Source organism: Panthera onca, chromosome C1, assembly GCF_046562875.1.
Source record: "Panthera onca isolate mPanOnc1 chromosome C1, mPanOnc1 haplotype 2, whole genome shotgun sequence".
In the NCBI taxonomy this organism is placed as follows: Eukaryota; Metazoa; Chordata; class Mammalia; order Carnivora; family Felidae; genus Panthera; species Panthera onca.
This window is the reverse complement of record NC_138346.1, coordinates 199437643-199455302: the sequence shown is the minus strand read 5'-3', so window position 1 is coordinate 199455302 and position 17660 is coordinate 199437643. Positions and strand designations below refer to the sequence as shown.

Below are 17660 nucleotides of genomic sequence, written 5' to 3'. Positions count from 1 at the left end.
TTTCTCAAGTGGGTGTGCTCCAAGTGATCTGTTTAACACCTGATCGTCTTACACTTCCCACTGTAGCGTTCTCCGTGTAATAGAATTGTGCAGGAACGCCCATGTGCAATGGAAAAGTTAATGTGCAGGTACTGAGGATTATCTGTTTAAAACTTGTTCAGCTATGTACTGTATCGGCTGACTAGCTTGGGTGCTGGCACTGTGCCGGGCACCGGAGGGCGGGGTAGAGATGGGTGAATCAGAAGGGATGCTTGCTGTCATGTGGGAGTCTCAGGTACACAGCTTTTAGGGGGAGTGGCTTCTTCCCAGCTTGACCGGTGCTGGAGGTGGGAGGGCAGCCCTGGGAGCACCTTTGCTGGGCCTTCCCCTGGGACCCCGGTTGCCCAGCAGCTCAGCCGAGGACTTGAGGCAGAGGCGGTGGCTGGGGAATTAGTGTATATCCAGAGTGGTTCCGCTAGTGAGGGCGGAGTGGCTCTGGGGCGCTCTTCACTATGGGTAAGTTTGACTGTGTTTTGGGCATGCTGTGTAGCTATAGAGCAGCATCTCTGGGGTCGGTGTCTCACTGTTATCCGCATGCTGCAGAAGGGACCAGAGGCTCCGAGAGGCTGAGGGGCCGGCTACTCCAGTGTGTCTTGAGATCTGGCACTGGTACCACCTGGGAGCTGGTTGGGATTGCACAATCCTGGGCCCCACCCCAGACCTTCCGACTCTGAATCTCCCTTTCAACAAGATCCGCAGGAGATTCCTGTCCACGTTAAAGGCTGAGAAGTGCCTTTTTAGTGCCCAGAGCCACATGGCTGTTCTGTAGAGCCGAGCTAGGAACCCAGGTCAACTTGACTCTCCACACTCAGATTCTTTTTTTTTTTTTTTTTTAAACTTTGTTTATTTTAAGAGAGAGAGAGAACAAGTCGGGAGGGGGGAGAGAGAGAATCCCAAGCAGGCTCCAAACTGCCAGTGCGGAGTCTGATGCAGGGCTCGAACTCACGAACCGCGAGATCGTGACCTGAGCCTAAGTCAAGAGTCAGGCGCTTAACCCACTGAGCCACCCAGGCGCCCCGAACTCGGATTCTTAACCCCTGCAGTAAGCTGTCTGCCCTAGGAATTCTTGACATCCATACTATTTGAATCTTCAGGGATACGCTTTTTGAACTTTCAAGTAGTAGCAGGTGCTAATAGTTGTTATTAAGTACTGACCTTGACCTACGTTCCTTTGTTTACTCCTCGCAACAGCCCTAGGAGGGAAATACTGTAATTCCCATTTTGTAGATGTGAAAATCGAGGCATAGTGAAATGATAGGATTTGCCTGAGGGCACACGGCTAGCAAGAGTTAGAGCTGGGATTTGAACTCTGGCAGCCTGACTCCAGGGTTCCCTGTGCGCCAGAGTAAGGGGGGGGGGGGGCGCTGGGTTGTGGCCGTGAACTTGAGGTGAGCAGCCGAGCTTGATTGTTCTCTGTTGCATCAGTGCTGCAGTACTTTTTCCCTTCCCATGTTGTCTGCATTGATGCCCTGGGTGTCACGTGAGGGCAGGACCTCGGGGTTTGGCTGTGGCTTCGGGGTGGGAGTTGGGGCTGGCTCCCCTTTGCAGCCTGAGGGCTCCGGTATGGAGGATACAGTAGCTCTTGCCCTCTCTTTTGTGGGAGATAGTGTAGGTAAAGTGCTTAGCACAGTATGTGATCATAATCGGGTCTCAAAAAATTATTATTCATTTTAAAGATTCAAAAAACATTTTATCTGAGGGTCATGAGTAACCCATGTGCCCATCTGCTTCCAGCCTGAAGTCTTCATCTGGGTCCCTGGGTTCCCCAAACTCTGGATGACATGTCACGGGGAGGGGGCACTGCCCATCTGGTTGCCACGAGGGGACTGGGGTGACTGATAAGACCCAGCCTGGGGTCTGGGGTTGATTAGGCCTCTGGGGCTTTGGGGACACCCTGGTAACTTGGGCAGGGTCACCATGGTCTTTATTTGTGTCCAAACAGCTGGGCTGTAAGCTGATTGTGGGTAATTCCCCCCAGTTTGTGGGTGGAGAGACCTTTTAGGCCCATAAAGGAGTCGTGTCCTCTGTGGTGTCACACTGCAGAGAGGCAGAGATGGGTTTGGACCCAAGACACTGGTGTCCCAGCTGCTCTTCCCTCCTTGCTGGGGGGCTGGGAGGGCAGGGCCACCCCGGTTTGGAGGGCCTAGGGAAGAGGGTGGACAGTTGCCTCTGGGTGTGTGTGCTGCTTCTGGGACAGGAGGGCAGAGGGGGTGAGATCTGAAGGAGTGCGGGGCTGCTCCCTGGGGTCTCACCGCACCCTCTTCTCCCGTTCCAGGGTTACCACAGGTCAAACCACTTCATAGCCACTCAAGGTACCTGCACCTCTGCCCGTGTGCCCCCGTGTGCTGAATGCCCTCTGCCGCCTTTCTGCCTTCGCTCTGATCTGCTTGACTCCCCGTCTGCTCCCTGCTGTCTCTCTACTGTCTGAGCCCCACTGTCTGGTTGGGTCTTCTGGAATCCGGCCACCAGTCTCTGCCCCTCTTTGTGTTTGTGTCTCCCCTACATGCTCAGCGCATGTCTGCCCATCTGTCTGTCTTTGAGGTGGTGCATGCAGAAGAGGGGAGCCAGGCTCAGTCCTGACGAGTGTGGATTGTGCCTTTCGGGGGAGGGGGTGGGCGGTTCCTGGGACCCGCTGGCTGTCTTCCCCCTGCCCCCGCCAACCATTTACTTGTCCATCCCTCCGGGAGACTTGCACTATAGACCAAGGATCTAGCCCTCCAGCTCTGCCCCCCTGGGTTTCACTCAGGATGATTGGGGTCTCCAGCCAGGCCCTCTCTGATGCTCTCAGGGCCCTCCAGGCACAAATTGGCATTGGGTGGGGTGGGCGTGGAATGAGCACGAAGCCCTCCATGGGGCTCGGGAGACTCCTGGCCTGGGGTGGTGGTGCCGGGCAGCAGGTGTGCTGGCCCTGGGTGGAGACCTTGCCTCAGGGACTAGCACCCTCTGCGCCCCAGGGCCGAAGCCCGAGATGGTCTACGACTTCTGGCGCATGGTGTGGCAGGAGCACTGTTCCAGCATTGTCATGATCACCAAGCTGGTGGAGGTGGGCAGGGTAAGCAGGGCCTTGGGGTGAGGGGGTAAGGCGGGCCAAGGGGGGCAGCGAAGAGCCTACTGAGCCTTCCCGTGGGACTCCAGGTGAAGTGCTCACGGTACTGGCCGGAGGACTCAGACATGTACGGGGACATCAAGATCACGCTGGTGAAGACGGAGACTCTGGCCGAGTATGTCGTGCGCACCTTTGCCCTGGAGCGGGTGAGTCTCCTGTCACGTGGTCCCTCCAGGGGTGCCTGCAGAGGTGGGGCAGAGTCCACCTCCCACCTGCCAGCGCAGAAGCAGGAGAGGTGAGGAGGGCTCCGCTGTCTTCCTTGGCAAGGCAGTCGCTCTGTGACTGGGGAGCACTGCTGGAGGACAGGAAGGGGAGCGTTGCAGGGAGCAGTGCGGGAGGACAGGAAGGGGAGGACTGCAGGGAACACTCATAGAGGACAGGAAAGGGAGTACTGCAGGGAGTATTGATGGAGGACAGGAAGGGGAGCACAGCAGGGAGTAGTGTTGGAGGAGAAGAAGGGGAGCACTCCAGGGAGCAGTGCTGAGGACAGGAAGGGGAGCACTGCAGGGAGCAGTGCTGGAGGACAGAGAGGGGAGCATTGCAGGGAGCAGTGCTGGAGGACAGAATGGGGAGCACTGCAGGGAGCAGTGCTGAGGACAGGAAGGGGAGGACTGCAGGGAGCAGTGCTGGAGGACAGGAAGGGGAGGACTGCAGGGAGCACTCATAGAGGACAGGAAAGGGAGCACTGCAGGGAGTATTGATGGAGGACAGGAAGGGGAGCACTGCAGGGAGCACTCATAGAGGACAGGAAAGGGAGCACTGCAGGGAGCAGTGCTGGAGGACAGGAAGGGGAGCACTGCAGGGAGCATTGATGGAGCACAGGAAGGGGAGCACTGCAGGGAGCATTGATGGAGCACAGGAAGTGGAGCACTACAGGAGGACAGGAAGAGGAGCATTACTGGGAGCATTGTGGGAGAACAGGAAGGGGACTGCCCTTTACTGATGACTCCAAGAGGAATTGGAGATGATGACAGCTGCCAGGTGTTGGTCCTTCTCTGCACTGAGCATCGTGCTGAGCTGTGACATGTGTTGGTTCCACTCTGAAAACTCTGGAATGAGGTGTTTCCATTAGTCCCATTGTACAAATAAAGACAATGAGGTGGAGTCATTGTGTCACTCAGGAGGCCACATGGCCAGTGACTGGCCGAGTCCTCCCGTCTGTGATCCCATTTGATCCTCTGTAAATCCTCAAAGGAGACACTTTCCCCCTTCAGACTAAGACCAGAGAGTCAAAGTGACCTCTTGGGGGTTGCACGGCAACGTGGTGGCAGAGGTGGGTGATTGGCAGACAGGTTTAGGCGTCAGGCAGGCCCTGGCCCCTTTCCTGTGTCGTGCTCATCTTGTCTAACCTCGAGCAAACAGTTTCTTCTCTCTGGGCCCTGGTTTTCTCTCTGGTATGATGAGCCATCAATACCCATTCGTAAGTTTATCACTGGGATTAATTGGGATCCTGGGGTGAGATGCTTACCCGGCAGGTGTCTAACGGATGCCAGCAGTGACTCTGCCTGTCTCCCCAGAGAGGCTACTCTGCCCGGCACGAGGTCCGACAGTTCCACTTCACGGCATGGCCGGAGCACGGCGTCCCCTACCACGCCACAGGGCTGCTAGCCTTCATCCGGCGCGTGAAGGCCTCTACCCCACCTGACGCTGGGCCCGTCGTCATCCACTGCAGGTGAGGCACCGGGATCCCCAGAAGAGGACTGGGCGTGGTGGTGTTCAAGGTCCCAGAGGGAGACTAGGCTTAGGTTCATCCTGCTTAGAGACGGAGGAGAGACTGACCCCCAAGGGCTCCTTGAGCTTTGGCTCTGAGGTCGGCACCCTCATATGCTTCCCAGGACCTGCAGAGGCCCTGGGCCTAGAGGCTAAGGAGGTGCTGGAGACAGAGGGGGCTGGGGCTTGGTGAGGCACCAGGCAGGCTGAGTTCTATCTGCTTCCGTTCAGCAAGTATGCATTGCACACTAGTTTTGGCCCAGGTGCTGGGGGGGGGGGGGGTGCTTTGCTTTCTCTTCTCCAAGTCCCATGGGCTCTTCTCACTGCTTGGCTTTCACACCCTGTGCAACTCCTGGCCCTCACTCCTATCTGTCCCCGGTCCTGCCTTGCTTGGCTCCTGTGACCCCGGCGGCCCTTCCTCTGCTCTGCTTCCTCTCTGGCTCCACATCTTTCTCTTGCCTCTTCAGTGTCCTGTCTGGTTCCTGCCCCCACTCCCCTCCTGGGGAGCTTAGCCTCTAACCCTGTGGTTTTACCGATTCCCCGACCCAAAGGTCCTTGGCCTCTGTATCTGTCCTGGCTCCTCTGCTTGGATTCCACTCAGCTTCCCAAATACCGTAACGTGGCAGACTCAGTCCTTCCCTGCCCTGCCACCCACAGACTATTTCCATTTGGTGTCTTTAGGCTTCTTTAAGATACCGTCTTTAAAATAAAACTTCACTGAGGTATAACATACTTAAAGCAAAGTGCACACGTAATAAGTGTATACCTTTGTCAATTTTCCATAAATTGAACATACCTGTGAAATCACCAGCACTGTTCAGATCAAGAACTAGAACGCTAACAGCATCCAGAAGCCCCCTTGAGCCGCCTTCCCGTCTGTACCCACCTGCTCGCTCCTGGCGCAATCAGTATCCTGCCATCTCAAGCGTAAATTCATTTTGTGTTTTTGAATTTGCATAAATGGAATCCTACGGTGTGCACTCTTTGGTGTCTGAACCTTATGTACGTAAGATTCGTCCCTGTCGGATCACAGGCTACGGGGGTGACTCACCCACGGTGTGTTTATCCATTCTGCTATTGATAGGAATTTGGGTGGTTTCCAGCTTTGAGCTATTATGAATAGAGCCACTAAGGACATTCTATTGCCTGTGTTTGGGCCGGCAGACGCGTGCATTTCTGGGGGGTACGTACGTGGGGTAGAATTGCTGCCATGTAAACGTTCCGCTTTTAAGTAGATACTGCCAAACCGCTTCCCAAAGTGGCGGGACTGATTTCAGCCCCCACTGCTGTGCGTTCCTGCCAATGCTCCGATGCCACCATTTCGAGCCTGACAGCTTGGTGTCATTTTTGTCCTCTCGCTCCGCCCCTCAACTCTGCTCAGCTCTTTCTGACAATGAGCATCCCAGAGATGGGTCTGACCCAGCCCAGCTCTCGAGGAGCTCCCAGTCGGGTCAGGGACACAGCCACAAAAACGACGACCGCGTAGCAGGAAGAGGGTTTGATAAGAGCCTGCCCGAATTACTCTCGGAGCTCAGAGGAATGATGTCTGGGGAAAGGTTGGGGAGGCTCCATTGAGTATGCGAGCGGCTATGAACGTGTGGGGCTTTGAAGGGTGTGTAGATCTGGGGATACCCAGGAGGCAAGAACATTCTTGGATGAAGCTCTGAACATCACCTTTGTCCTCTCCCCAGCTAAGTTTCTACCCTTCCCCCTCTCCCCTCCTGAGGCCCGTCCCCAGCTCTGTCTTGTGTCACCTTTCACCACGACTCCTGCTGCAGACTCCTCCCTGGCTCCTCCTTGCTGGTGCAGTGGGGTGTCTGTCTCTGTCCCCCAGTCCCTGTGTGGGGTAGGCATGGCCAGGCACCCCAGAACCCCTCTTCCCTTCTTGCTCCTGGGCTCCCTCCCCAGGCTCTGACGGGGCCCCTGGCTGCTCTCTCCCCAGCGCGGGCACCGGCCGCACAGGCTGCTACATCGTTCTGGATGTGATGCTGGACATGGCAGAGTGTGAGGGCGTTGTGGACATTTACAACTGTGTGAAGGCCCTCTGCTCCCGGCGCGTCAACATGATCCAGACAGAAGTAGGGGACGCAGCCCTCTTCCCCTCCCCCCTCCAGGACTTGGGTCCCTCGTGGCGGAACTCAGAGCTGGTGGAGTGTGTCAGAGGGGTGTCCTTGGGGCTGAGATGCCTGAACTTGGCCCGCCAGCCTCTTAGCGTCTTCCCAGAGTCCGCACCACTGTGTTCATTCGGGTGAGGTCAAACAGCGGTGGGCCAGGGTCAGGTTCTACAGTCAAGATCCACTCGTGTTTGCTCTGCCCTCACCTCCAGAGCTCCTCACAGGGTTATTATAGAGATGAATATGAGATGAGTGAACGTACCCATGAAAGTTGTTTCCAGCAGGGTTGGTCCAACCTGTAGTAACACGTGGTTGGGCTCCAGCACCCCTGCCTCAACCTTGGGCTCGCTTCCCCCTGCCATCACCCCCAAATCTCTAGGTTCTGGTCCCCTCCTGGTTCCTTATATTCTCTCCTCCTGTTCCAGGAGCAGTACATCTTCATTCATGATGCAATCCTGGAGGCCTGCCTGTGTGGGGAGACCACTATCCCTGTCAGCGAGTTCAAGGCCACCTACAAGGAGATGATCCGCATTGACCCCCAGAGTAATTCCTCCCAGCTGCGGGAAGAGTTCCAGGTGGGGCATGAGTGTGTGTATAGGAGTGTGGATGTGGCTTGTGACTCTGTGTGTGTGTGTGTGTGTGTGTGTGTGTGTGTGTGTGTGTGTGTTTATTGGGAAGTCCTCAGTACTATAGGCGTCATTGAGAGCCAAGAAAGAGGGACCGAATGGGGCTACTGGGAAGGACTTAGAGACTGGCCTTGAACACTCACATTACTTCTCCAAGTTTTGGTTTTCTTATCCCGGAAAGCTAGTCGATATTGCCCCTGCAGTGTTTATACTCTCAGGATTTGCAACTTTGGTTGCTGACAAAAATCCAACTGCATGACTTTTGTAATGGACAAGTCTGAAGATGATGCAGCTTCAGTTGTGGCTGGATCCAGGGGCTCAGATGATGATGCCAAAACTTAGCCTCTGCCCATTTTTAGTTCTGCTTGCTTTGTTTTCGGCTTCTCGGACCCACACCCTGGCCGCCCCCAGCAGTGCCAGGCTCGTGTCAGGAGACTGGAGAAAGGACTCCCAACAGCCCCAACAGAAGTCTTAGACCAGCCTCTCCGGTGCCTTCCCGGAGCCAGTCACTGGGGCCAGGAAGATGGAACACATTGATGGGCCCAGGAGGGGTTCTGGGGGTGGAGCCACTCTCAGCATGTCATGTGACTGAGACGGGGGAGGGCTGGTTCTCAGTGGGCAGGCAGAGACCCCACATGTCCGCTGAACTCCAGGTTCCCGCGAGGGTTCCGTGGGGTGGCACCTTCTGGATGCCTGATGCCGTCCAGCCAGCGTAGGCTGGTGTCATAGGAAATGCTGCCTGTGATTCTTGGGGCCTGTTGGGCTCTGGGGATCATGAGAGACTGGGGCTCCCCATTAGGGACCCCCAAAGACAAGAGAAAGAAGCCGAGACCCCATCGATCAGGCTACATGAGGCACGAGGTGGAGGAGATAACCTGGAGTCCCAGGCTTGTGGCAGCACAGGTGCCTCGGACTTGGGTTTTGTTCAGACAGGGCTGACCATCTCTGCCAGGCCCCCGGAGTCCGCTTTGCAGCAGATGTGGGGCTTCCGGGCTTGTCTTCTTGAAAGCGCCTGAGAAGCTCGTAACGGTCCTCACTGCGCCTCGCACGTCTGGAGCCTTGCATGTGCCTGGTGCCGTGCTTGGTCCTTGGCATCCTCTCTTTATCTTTCCGATAGCCCCTCGCGGCAGGCCTATTATTATCCCACTTTACGGCTGAGAAAAGCAGTGCTGAGAAGTAGGACAGCTTGTCTAAGGTGATGCAGGGAGCAAGGAGGCAGACTCGAGTCTCCGGAGCGCTGTTCAGAGCCTGCGCGGTCCGGAGGCTGGGAGCTTGGGGTCCCTGCCCTCTCTCCCTTCTGTCCGGACCTCAGGTCTCCAGCCATAAAATGGGGTTAGCCCAGCTCAGTGTCCTTCGGCGGGAGCTGTGAGGAGGCCCAGCAAACACTGGATGTCTATACTCACCCACGCCCACCCTGTTGCTCCTTCCACTCCTTTAGACGCTGAACTCGGTCACACCACCCCTGGACGTGGAAGAGTGCAGCATCGCCTTGCTGCCCCGGAACCGAGACAAGAACCGCAGCATGGATGTCCTGCCGCCCGACCGCTGCCTGCCCTTCCTCATCTCCACCGACGGGGACCCTAACAACTACATCAACGCGGCCCTGACTGACGTGAGGGCTTGGGGGGGTGGGGTGGGCTCTGGGATTCCCGCACTGGGAAGTATCTGGGAAGGTTTGGGAGCCAAGGGGGAAGGGCCGAGGGCTCTGGTCGGGATGAGGTCAGGACAGGGAGTGGTGTCAGTGCCTGTGACTGGTCTGGGGCCCTGAGCTGGGGTCTCAGACCCTTCACCCATGGAGTCGGAAGGGACGTAGAGATTTATTTATTCAAAAATATTTATTGAACTCCTACCACGTGCTGGGCAAAGACCATACCCCTAAATCTCTGCTTTCCTGAAACTTGTATTTGGGTGATGGGTTGGGACAGCCAGTAAGCGAATATACACTGGTAATTCCTACAAAAAGCAACCAGGCAGAAGAAATATGTAGTGTGGGCTTTGGAGTGTGTGTATATGGTGATTTTTGATGAGGTGGTAAGGAGGGCCTCTTTGCGGAGGTGACCGTTAAGCAAAGAGCGCAAAGAAGGGAGGGAGAGAACCATTCCAACTATTTGGAAATTTGTTCTAGGCAACAGGAATAGCACATGCCTAGGCCCTGAGGCAGGGAGCAAGCTTGGCCAGCCTCTACCATGCCCAAGTTCCCATTGCCACAAATGTGAGAACCTTTTGTGGTTAGTTCCAAGGGCCGTGGGCTTGGGCACCAGAGGCCTGGGGGCTCACCCTATGAACTCAGGCCTCAGTGTGCCGGCCAGCCTCTAAAATGGGCCACTGGAGGCAGCCTGGCCCCGAGGGGAGGGCTGTTCAGCCCAGGGTGGGCAGAGTGGGAGGACAGCCGGTGGGGGTGCTCAGGCCCTGTCAGGGGTGGCGAGCAGGCCCCGCTGAGTCCTGGTTTCCCTGCAGAGCTACACACGGAGCGCAGCCTTCATCGTGACCTTGCATCCGCTACAGAGCACCACGCCTGACTTCTGGCGGCTGGTCTACGATTACGGGTGCACCTCCATTGTCATGCTCAACCAGCTGCACCAGTCCAACACTGCCTGGGTGAGGCCTCTGCTGCCCAGGGCCTCGCTGTGCTCAAGGGCGTGTCCCCAAAGCCCAGGGTCGGATCCCAGATGTACCACCTATTTGTTGAGTGACCTCAGATGGGTCTTGCTCCCTCCCAGAGCCTTGGTTTCCTCTTCTGTAGAGTGAGGCTTTCGGATGGGAGGGAAATAGCTGCTTTTTATTGAGTACCTGCTGTATGCCAGGGACTCTGCTTCGTACTTACGGGCTTCAGGTGAGAAGATCAAGACCTAGAGAGGTGAAGTGACTTCTCCAAGGTCGCAGAGCTGTGCCCCTACCCCAGGCTGCCTTCTTCCTGCTAGTTCACAGGAACTAACTGCCCGTGGTGGGGGCCTTTAAGGCAGAGTAAAATTCCAGCCTCCTTACTTTTTGACTGTTTGATCTAGGGTAAGTTCATTGGCTCTTTGAGCCCCAGTTTCTTTTCTGCCTGGCACACAGTAGGTGCTACGTACATGGCAGGGATAGAGATGATGCAGTTGCTGCTGAGGTTGGTCCAGACACCGGCCCGGTGGCCTCAGCCTGGGGGCTGCCCCAGTTTCCTTTTGGGGCTTCCAAGGCTGGCTGGCACTTCCAGGAAGTGCAGATGTTCAGCCTGCCAGCCACGCCTGGCCCTGTCCCCTCCATCCCTGGGCCTCTCTTCATCTCCCTGTCCTAGGTGGCCAGGAGGATTCCTGTAAAATGAGCATGACGGTCTCTTGAAGGCTGAGAAGCCTTGCCAACTGGGCTCTTTTTGAGTTGGGCACTTGGTATAAATGACCTAGGACTTCCGGGTGGTGGGTTCTTGCCCCGGGGCAGGGGTCTGGAGGGAATCTGGTGTGAGAAGAATCTGCCCTTGCTGAGGTGGAGGGGAAGGACCCGGAGGGAGGCTCACACAGACGTCACTGAGTGTTCACCATTTGCTCATGCATTCAGCCACCTTTTCCCACTGGCAGGCCCTGCAGCAGGCAGTAGGGAAATAGAAGAACACACAGCCCCCCCTCAGATCTCATGGTCCCGTGGGGAGCGGGGCACAAAAACCAACCGTGACAGCACAGAGGGAAGGGGCTGCCGTGGAGCTGGTCCTGGGACGTGGAGAAGCCTGGGGGGATCATGTATCAGGGAAGGCTTCTGGAGGAGGTGATATCTGAGCTGAGACGTGTAGGAAGGGTAGAGTTAACTAGGTGAAGACAGGGCCGGTGAGTGATCCATGGAGAAGGGGGAGCACCATGTGTAAGGGCCTGTACGCAAGGAGTGGCCAGGACCCTGGGCGAAGAGAGGAAGCTAGGGTCCTCTCTTTGTGGGCGTGGTCAGAGAGGGAAGCAGGCGGAGCCGGGAGTCCTCTGGGAGGAGCTTGAGGACTGTTTCACAAATGGAGGAAATGGGGGCCCAGAGGAAGGAAGAGCCTTACCTGGGCTCTAGGCAGAGTTGAGCCTCGAAGCTGGAGTTCTGGACCTGCTGGCCCGGAGGACCTGTGTCTGTATGTGTGTAGGCGGGGGGGGGGGATACACCTCCTTCACCCCTCTGCTGTCTCCAGTCTAGCCTGGAGAGGAGGGGGCATTTAGGGCCCTGAGGCTATGGTGGGGCCCTGGGGAAGGAGTGGGGGTCCTGAGCTGTGTTGCAACCCCAGGGACACCCCAGCTCTGTGAGCTGATGCTGGGGAGCGAGGCAGCAAGAGAGACGGCTGGGGGCAGGGGTGATGGGGTGGGTGGGGGTGACCCGAGGCCTGGCCCTAGAAGGAGGCAGCCTCACGTGGGGATGTGTATGTGCGAGTGTGTTAGGTATAGCTGTGTAGCTGCACAGCAGGGATTGCTAGTGCCCACCTAGGAAGGGTTTGTCTCTGTGCAGAAGGCATCGGGGCTGGTGTGCACTGTGCTCTGATGGGTGAGTGGCGGGGACGGTGGGGGGGGGGGGACTTTGCAGGGGAGTTGGGAGCGAGTGAGTGGGTCAGGGTGTGCGGGAGCCCCGGGGCAAGCGTGGAGGTCTGGGCTGGGTATGAGCGGCGGCGGCCGCCCTGGCCCCCTCTGCTCAGCCCTCCCTGTCCGTCCATGCTCTTAGCCTTGCCTGCAGTACTGGCCGGAGCCCGGCCGACAGCAGTATGGCCTCATGGAGGTGGAGTTCGTGTCGGGCTCAGTGGATGAAGACTTGGTGGCCCGTGTCTTCCGGGTGCAGAACATGTCTCGGGTGAGTGAGCCGGGAGCCCTGCGGCGAGGACCCGAGGGGTCGCCAGGGCAGCCTCGTCAGACCCTCGTGAGGTCACCACAGGGTCTCGTGACCCCTGTGCTCACACCCCCTGCTTGGCCGCCCGTGCCCCCAGCTGCAGGAAGGGCACCTGCTGGTGCGACACTTCCAGTTCCTGCGCTGGTCTGCCTACCGGGACACGCCTGACTCCAAGAAGGCCTTCCTGCACCTGCTGGCCGAGGTGGACAAGTGGCAGGCAGAGCGTGGGGACGGGCGCACGGTCGTGCACTGCCTGTGAGTGCGGGCCCTGCTGCGGGGTGGGAGGAGGGGTGGGGGCCTGAGGCCCAGTCTGAGAGAGGGCCTCACGGCTGGCACGAAACCCCCCCCTCCCCGGGCGGGGGAGCGGGGCGGGGGCGGGGGAGACCAGACGGCTGTGGCCTGCACTCTGCGTGGCCGTGCGAGGATGGCCCTGTCTTCCCTGGAAGACTCCGCTCGGTTTCCAGGGTGTAGACTCTCTGTGTGATGCGTGACTTTGCCAGTTTAATTAGAGTCCTGTCAGAATTGTTCACTGCGTGAGACAGTAGCACCCTCGAAGCCAAAGAATTTCCAGTCTTTGTCCGCGCATGCACACGTGCAACTTTTTCATTCATTCCTTCACATGCCCCCATTCATAAATTCTCGTACGCGTGTCTGGGTACGCTCATTCCTTTGACCGCCACTCCCTCCTGCTTTTAGCTTTTTTACCCTTTTAGGGCCAGTCTAGGCATACTAGATAGGGATAGGGAGCCGAGTCAGGCAGGGCCGGTCCTCAGGGAGGTTCTAGAGGGAGAGACCCCTTGAGATGGTGGCTGAGGGCCTAGTTTATCCCCCATCTCCCAAGGGGAGCCCTACACCCCGAGGTCACAGGGGGCAGAGGAGGGAGAGCACAGGGGATAGGAAGTGTCTCTCTTAGCCTCGGAGTGTGGCTGTGTACGTGTGTGTGTGTGTGTGTGTGTGTGTGTGTGTGTGTTTTCACCTCGCGTCTGTGTTGCTGGGGGTGACTGGTGTTCTCGGTGTTCATTTTCCATCCTGCTCTCCGGGTTTTGCTTGTCGCTCTGCGGCCGTCCTCTGTCGCTGTCTTTGTCTCGGTGGATTTCTCCTGGAGCGTATCTAGCCTCCTTTCCCTCAGAATCTGCTGTCTTCCTCCGGGAGGCTGTCTCCTTAACTGCCCACGGGATTTGGATGCCAGTTTTAGCCTCTGACTTCGCCCCTCTGAGCTCCCAGACCCCTACTTCCTGGGTTCCCTAAGCCCCGCCCCTTACCTTTGGGCTCCCTGGCTCCTCCCTCCTGGGCTCCACCCCTCACCTCAGGGTTCCCTGGGCCCTCCCTCCTGGGTTCCCTGGCTGCACCGGTCACCTCTGGGCTCCCAGGCCCTGACCCTCCTCCCTTTTGGTTCCCCGGTTCTGCCAGTTGCTTGGTTTTCCAGCCTCAGGCCTCCCTCTCTTAAGTCCCACCCCCAAACCTTTCGTGTGTCTCATTTAGGAACGGGGGTGGCCGCAGTGGTACCTTCTGCGCCTGCGCCACAGTCCTGGAGATGATCCGCTGCCACAACCTGGTGGACGTTTTCTTTGCTGCCAAAACGCTTAGGAACTACAAGCCCAATATGGTGGAAACCCTGGTGAGAGGCCGTGTCTCCCTGCCCAACCGCTTCCAACTTCCCTGTCCATGCCAAGCTAGGTCCCTCTGTACCCACTGCCCTCTGTGTGGTTCCCGCGATGGGGCTGTGGGTCCTGATCTGGTGGTGCCAAAACAGGGATCCACGTTTGCCCCCCTCTCCCCCGCCAGATGGACCAGGGCCCGTGCTCGCCCTCTTGTCTCCCACTCCCCCCTTCCCCAGTACCAAAGAGGGACCAGGCTCATGATTCCTTCTCTCCCTCTCCCCAGGATCAGTACCACTTTTGCTATGATGTGGCCCTGGAGTACCTGGAGGGGCTGGAGTCAAGATAGCGGGGCCCCTGGCCTGGGGCACCCACTGTGCACTCAGAGCCAGGCCCAGCACTGATGAGGAAGACCTGGACCCCTAACTCTGCGCCGCTACAGCTCCCCCGGGGGACGGCACTAGAGTGGGCGCCGGGCCATCTCGGTGCCCCTTCCACGGTGCCCGGGGCCTCTCACCATGTCCGATGGGCAGGCTGGGGGCCAAGGAGAGGCTTAGCGAGACTGCAGCCCGGCCTACCTCCATAGGTTCCTGCAGGTCTGCGCCTTGTATCTGGCACTGCCTGGTAGAGTGACAGGCGCTCAGAATTGCCAGCTCGGGAGGACCTAGGCTCAAGCCCCTCGACTCCAGGCTCAAGCCCCTTGACTCTGTCCCAGCCCTTGGCAGAGATGAGTAAGGCCCTGTGGGGCCTGTGCGCGGCCAAAGTTTCCACCCGGCGTGGCTTCCTCTGGATATGGATGGAGAGTTCACTGGGGCTTGGCATCTGGACTCCCATCTGGACTGGCCCCTGAGGGTCCTGGGTAGACTGGGCACTTCAGACTGGTCCTCTCTGGAGGGGACAATAGCCCCCTCCTCCACCCTGCTGCCCCCCTACAGCCCCGGGGCTGTTTTGCTCATGATCCCTCCCACTATTACTTCTTTGACGTGTGCTCTGAGCTTCCTCGAACGGAGATCTCTGCCCATCCTTACCCTGTTCTCTGTGGGGCCCCTTCCCTGCCTGACCCAATGTCTGCAGAATGAAGGCACCTCAGCCCTTCTTCCTGTAACTTTCAAGCCTCACTGGTGGGAACTCCTCAGCCTAGGCCGTGATAATCTGCAAGGTTGAACGACAGCCCTTGGGGTTGAGGTCTCTGTGGCTCCTGGTGAGGCTGCCCACTGGGGACGGGTCACTGCTAGATCAGGGGTGCTTGCAGCGTCTACGGTTCAGAGGAAGAAGGTGTATTTTGGGATGAAGGAGCGATTCTTTCTTGTTAATTTCATTATTTTTTGATGGGTGGGTGGGAAAAAATCTCTTTAAAATGGGGCAGGCCACACCCCCATTCCGTGCCTCAATTTCCCCATCTGTAAACTGTAGATATGACTACTGACCTACCTCGCAGGGGGCTGTGGGGAGGCATAAGCTGATGTTTGTAAAGCGCTTTGTAAATAAATGTGCTCTCTGAATGCCACAGAGGAGCCTTGTGTGTGTCTGGCCACCCTGAGTGGGGCCTGCTCATCTGCCCCCAGCCTCCTAGTACAGTGGGAGGGCTCTGGGCTGGGAGGCAGAAGCTTGGGTCCGGTCAGGCCCTGATTTTTCCATTCATCAAATGGTGGGGGTGTGGACCAGAGCATCGCTCAGGGGTCTTCTACTTGTAGGGACAGGTTCCAGAGAACTCTTGACTATTGCTTCAGGCCTCTGAAGCAGCTCCTTAGGCAGTGGGCTTTATCCCGAGACCCCTGAGGGCCACAGAGCTGCCTCTCACCTCTGGGGGCTGGATCTGGGGTTGAGCTCTTTTGAAGACATCATGGGAAGCTCAGGCTTTGGTATCAGGTGGATGGGCTTCACCAGCTGCAAGACCCTGGCTAAGTCAGCTGCCCTCCCTGGGCCTTGGTTCCCATCTGTAAAATGGGAATGATGTCGATAAGATCGGAAGTCATGATTAAGTGCCTTGGTTGGTGCCATGGGTGCTGAAAGGGCTCTGATTACAAACACACAAGAGGGGCAGACGCACCCTGCTTAATGGTGATCATCCCAGGCATTCCCAGCCTTGGGCTTCTGCTAGAGGGGGAGGGGAGTGGAGGAGGAGTGGGCTAGCTGGTAGGGAGCTCAGTCACTCCTGGCTCTGTCATAAACTTGTGTCAGCTTGGGCAAGACATTTCATGTTCCTGGACCTCAGTATCTTCATATGGAAACTGGTTCTATGATGTACTGATTCCGTTTTCACACTGGGTTACTCTCTCTGCCTCAGTTTCTCCATTGGCCAGAGAATACAACCTATACCAATGGCTCCAGGACCCAACATCTCTTCATCTGAACTAAGAATTTATTATGATCCCCCTTAGCTAGGGTACATGCCCACCCCCCGCCCCCCCCCCCCCCCCCCCCGCTCCCCACACTCATTCGTAACTGACTGCTAAGCCTTACCTGATGAATGACAAATGTACTGACAAACGCATGTCAGATACTGGCCAAGCAATAGAATGTGACTTGCTTTGACCAATAGAATATGGCAGAAGTGATGGCAAGTGAGTTCTGGGTCTCAAGCCTCAAGGGGCGACTGCATCTTTTGCTTTTGCCCTCTTGGAACTCTGCCATGTAAGGAAGCCTGCCTAGCCTACTGGAAGGTTTGAGGGCACATGGAAAGGAACCAACAGAACACATCCCATGAATGGCCAGTACCAACTACGAGACCTGCGGATGGGGCCATCTTGGGCCTTCCAGCCTGGCTGACCTCTCAGGTGAGTACTGCCACATGACTAACCTGAGCAGAAACTGTCCTACCAACCCCCAGAACTGGAAAAGATAACATAAATTGTCCTTTCTTTTAAGCCAGAGTGTGAGGATTGTTAATGCAGCAAAGGCTAACTGATACGTATGTGTTCTGGGCAGGGTAGATGGCAGCTTGAAGTGTTTCTGGATTCTTCCTGTTAACATCCATTGCCCCGCAAAGGGCTGGTCTTCTAGCTGGCGCTCTAGAAATGTTGGTGTGACAGAGGGAAGGAAGGAGTAAGTGCCTGTTTGACCAGTGGCTTTTCAGAGGAACAGGGAAGACAGGTTGTATATTAGGAGGAGTGCCGGCTTCATAATAAATAAACCAAGGTCCCTGACTGGTAAAAGCCGGCCAGCATTATCTCCTACTTAATCCGTACAACAGCTCGGGAACCCGTGCTGTGCTGACTCCAAAAGCCCGGGCCTCTGACGCTCTGCTCTGTGGCCGGTCTGGGTGGCGTGGAAAGCCGGGGATCCCCTGATGCAACACCAAATGGCCAATGTATGGCCTGGGCGCTGATTTTCCCATGCTCTGAAATGTGTCCGAGGTGGGGCCCTCTCGGACAAGGCAGCCTGTAGCACAAGAGGATGGAAGGTCCGGCCTGGCTCCGCCCCGGGGCTGCAGGCCTTGCAGGTGTTGGGTAGGAGCCCCCACCCACCCAGATCCCCGCAGAAAGGGTTTCTAGAAGTGCAGACGGGCCGGCTGTCTAGTACTGCCAGAAGCTGAGTTTGCTTTTTTATGTCCTAATCAATCTGGCCGTGGGAGCAGGCCCAGGCAACGATTACTTCTCACGACCTCTCTGCCAGCCCCTGAGTGGGACATGTTATACATCCCGGGCACCCA

At 57.1% G+C, this 17660-nt stretch overlaps 1 protein-coding gene across 6 annotated transcripts in view; it reads left to right on the top strand.

Annotated features, from left to right (window-relative positions):
• The window catches only part of PTPRU (protein tyrosine phosphatase receptor type U), an 81546-nt gene extending 66031 nt beyond the window's left edge, over positions 1–15515 (top strand). For all 6 annotated transcript variants that reach the window (XM_078452143.2, XM_060624534.3, XM_060624533.3 and 3 more), the window contains 12 exons: positions 2315–2351; positions 2994–3091; positions 3175–3291; positions 4663–4817; positions 6798–6933; positions 7395–7544; positions 9034–9207; positions 10053–10193; positions 12249–12374; positions 12508–12665; positions 13893–14028; positions 14295–15515. In XM_078452143.2, the coding sequence (XP_078308269.1) occupies positions 2315–2351; positions 2994–3091; positions 3175–3291; positions 4663–4817; positions 6798–6933; positions 7395–7544; positions 9034–9207; positions 10053–10193; positions 12249–12374; positions 12508–12665; positions 13893–14028; positions 14295–14357 (1491 nt within the window). In that variant the 3' untranslated portion in view covers positions 14358–15515. The remainder of the gene's footprint in view (positions 1–2314; positions 2352–2993; positions 3092–3174; positions 3292–4662; positions 4818–6797; positions 6934–7394; positions 7545–9033; positions 9208–10052; positions 10194–12248; positions 12375–12507; positions 12666–13892; positions 14029–14294) is intronic.
• Positions 15516–17660: the final 2145 nt, after the last annotated feature.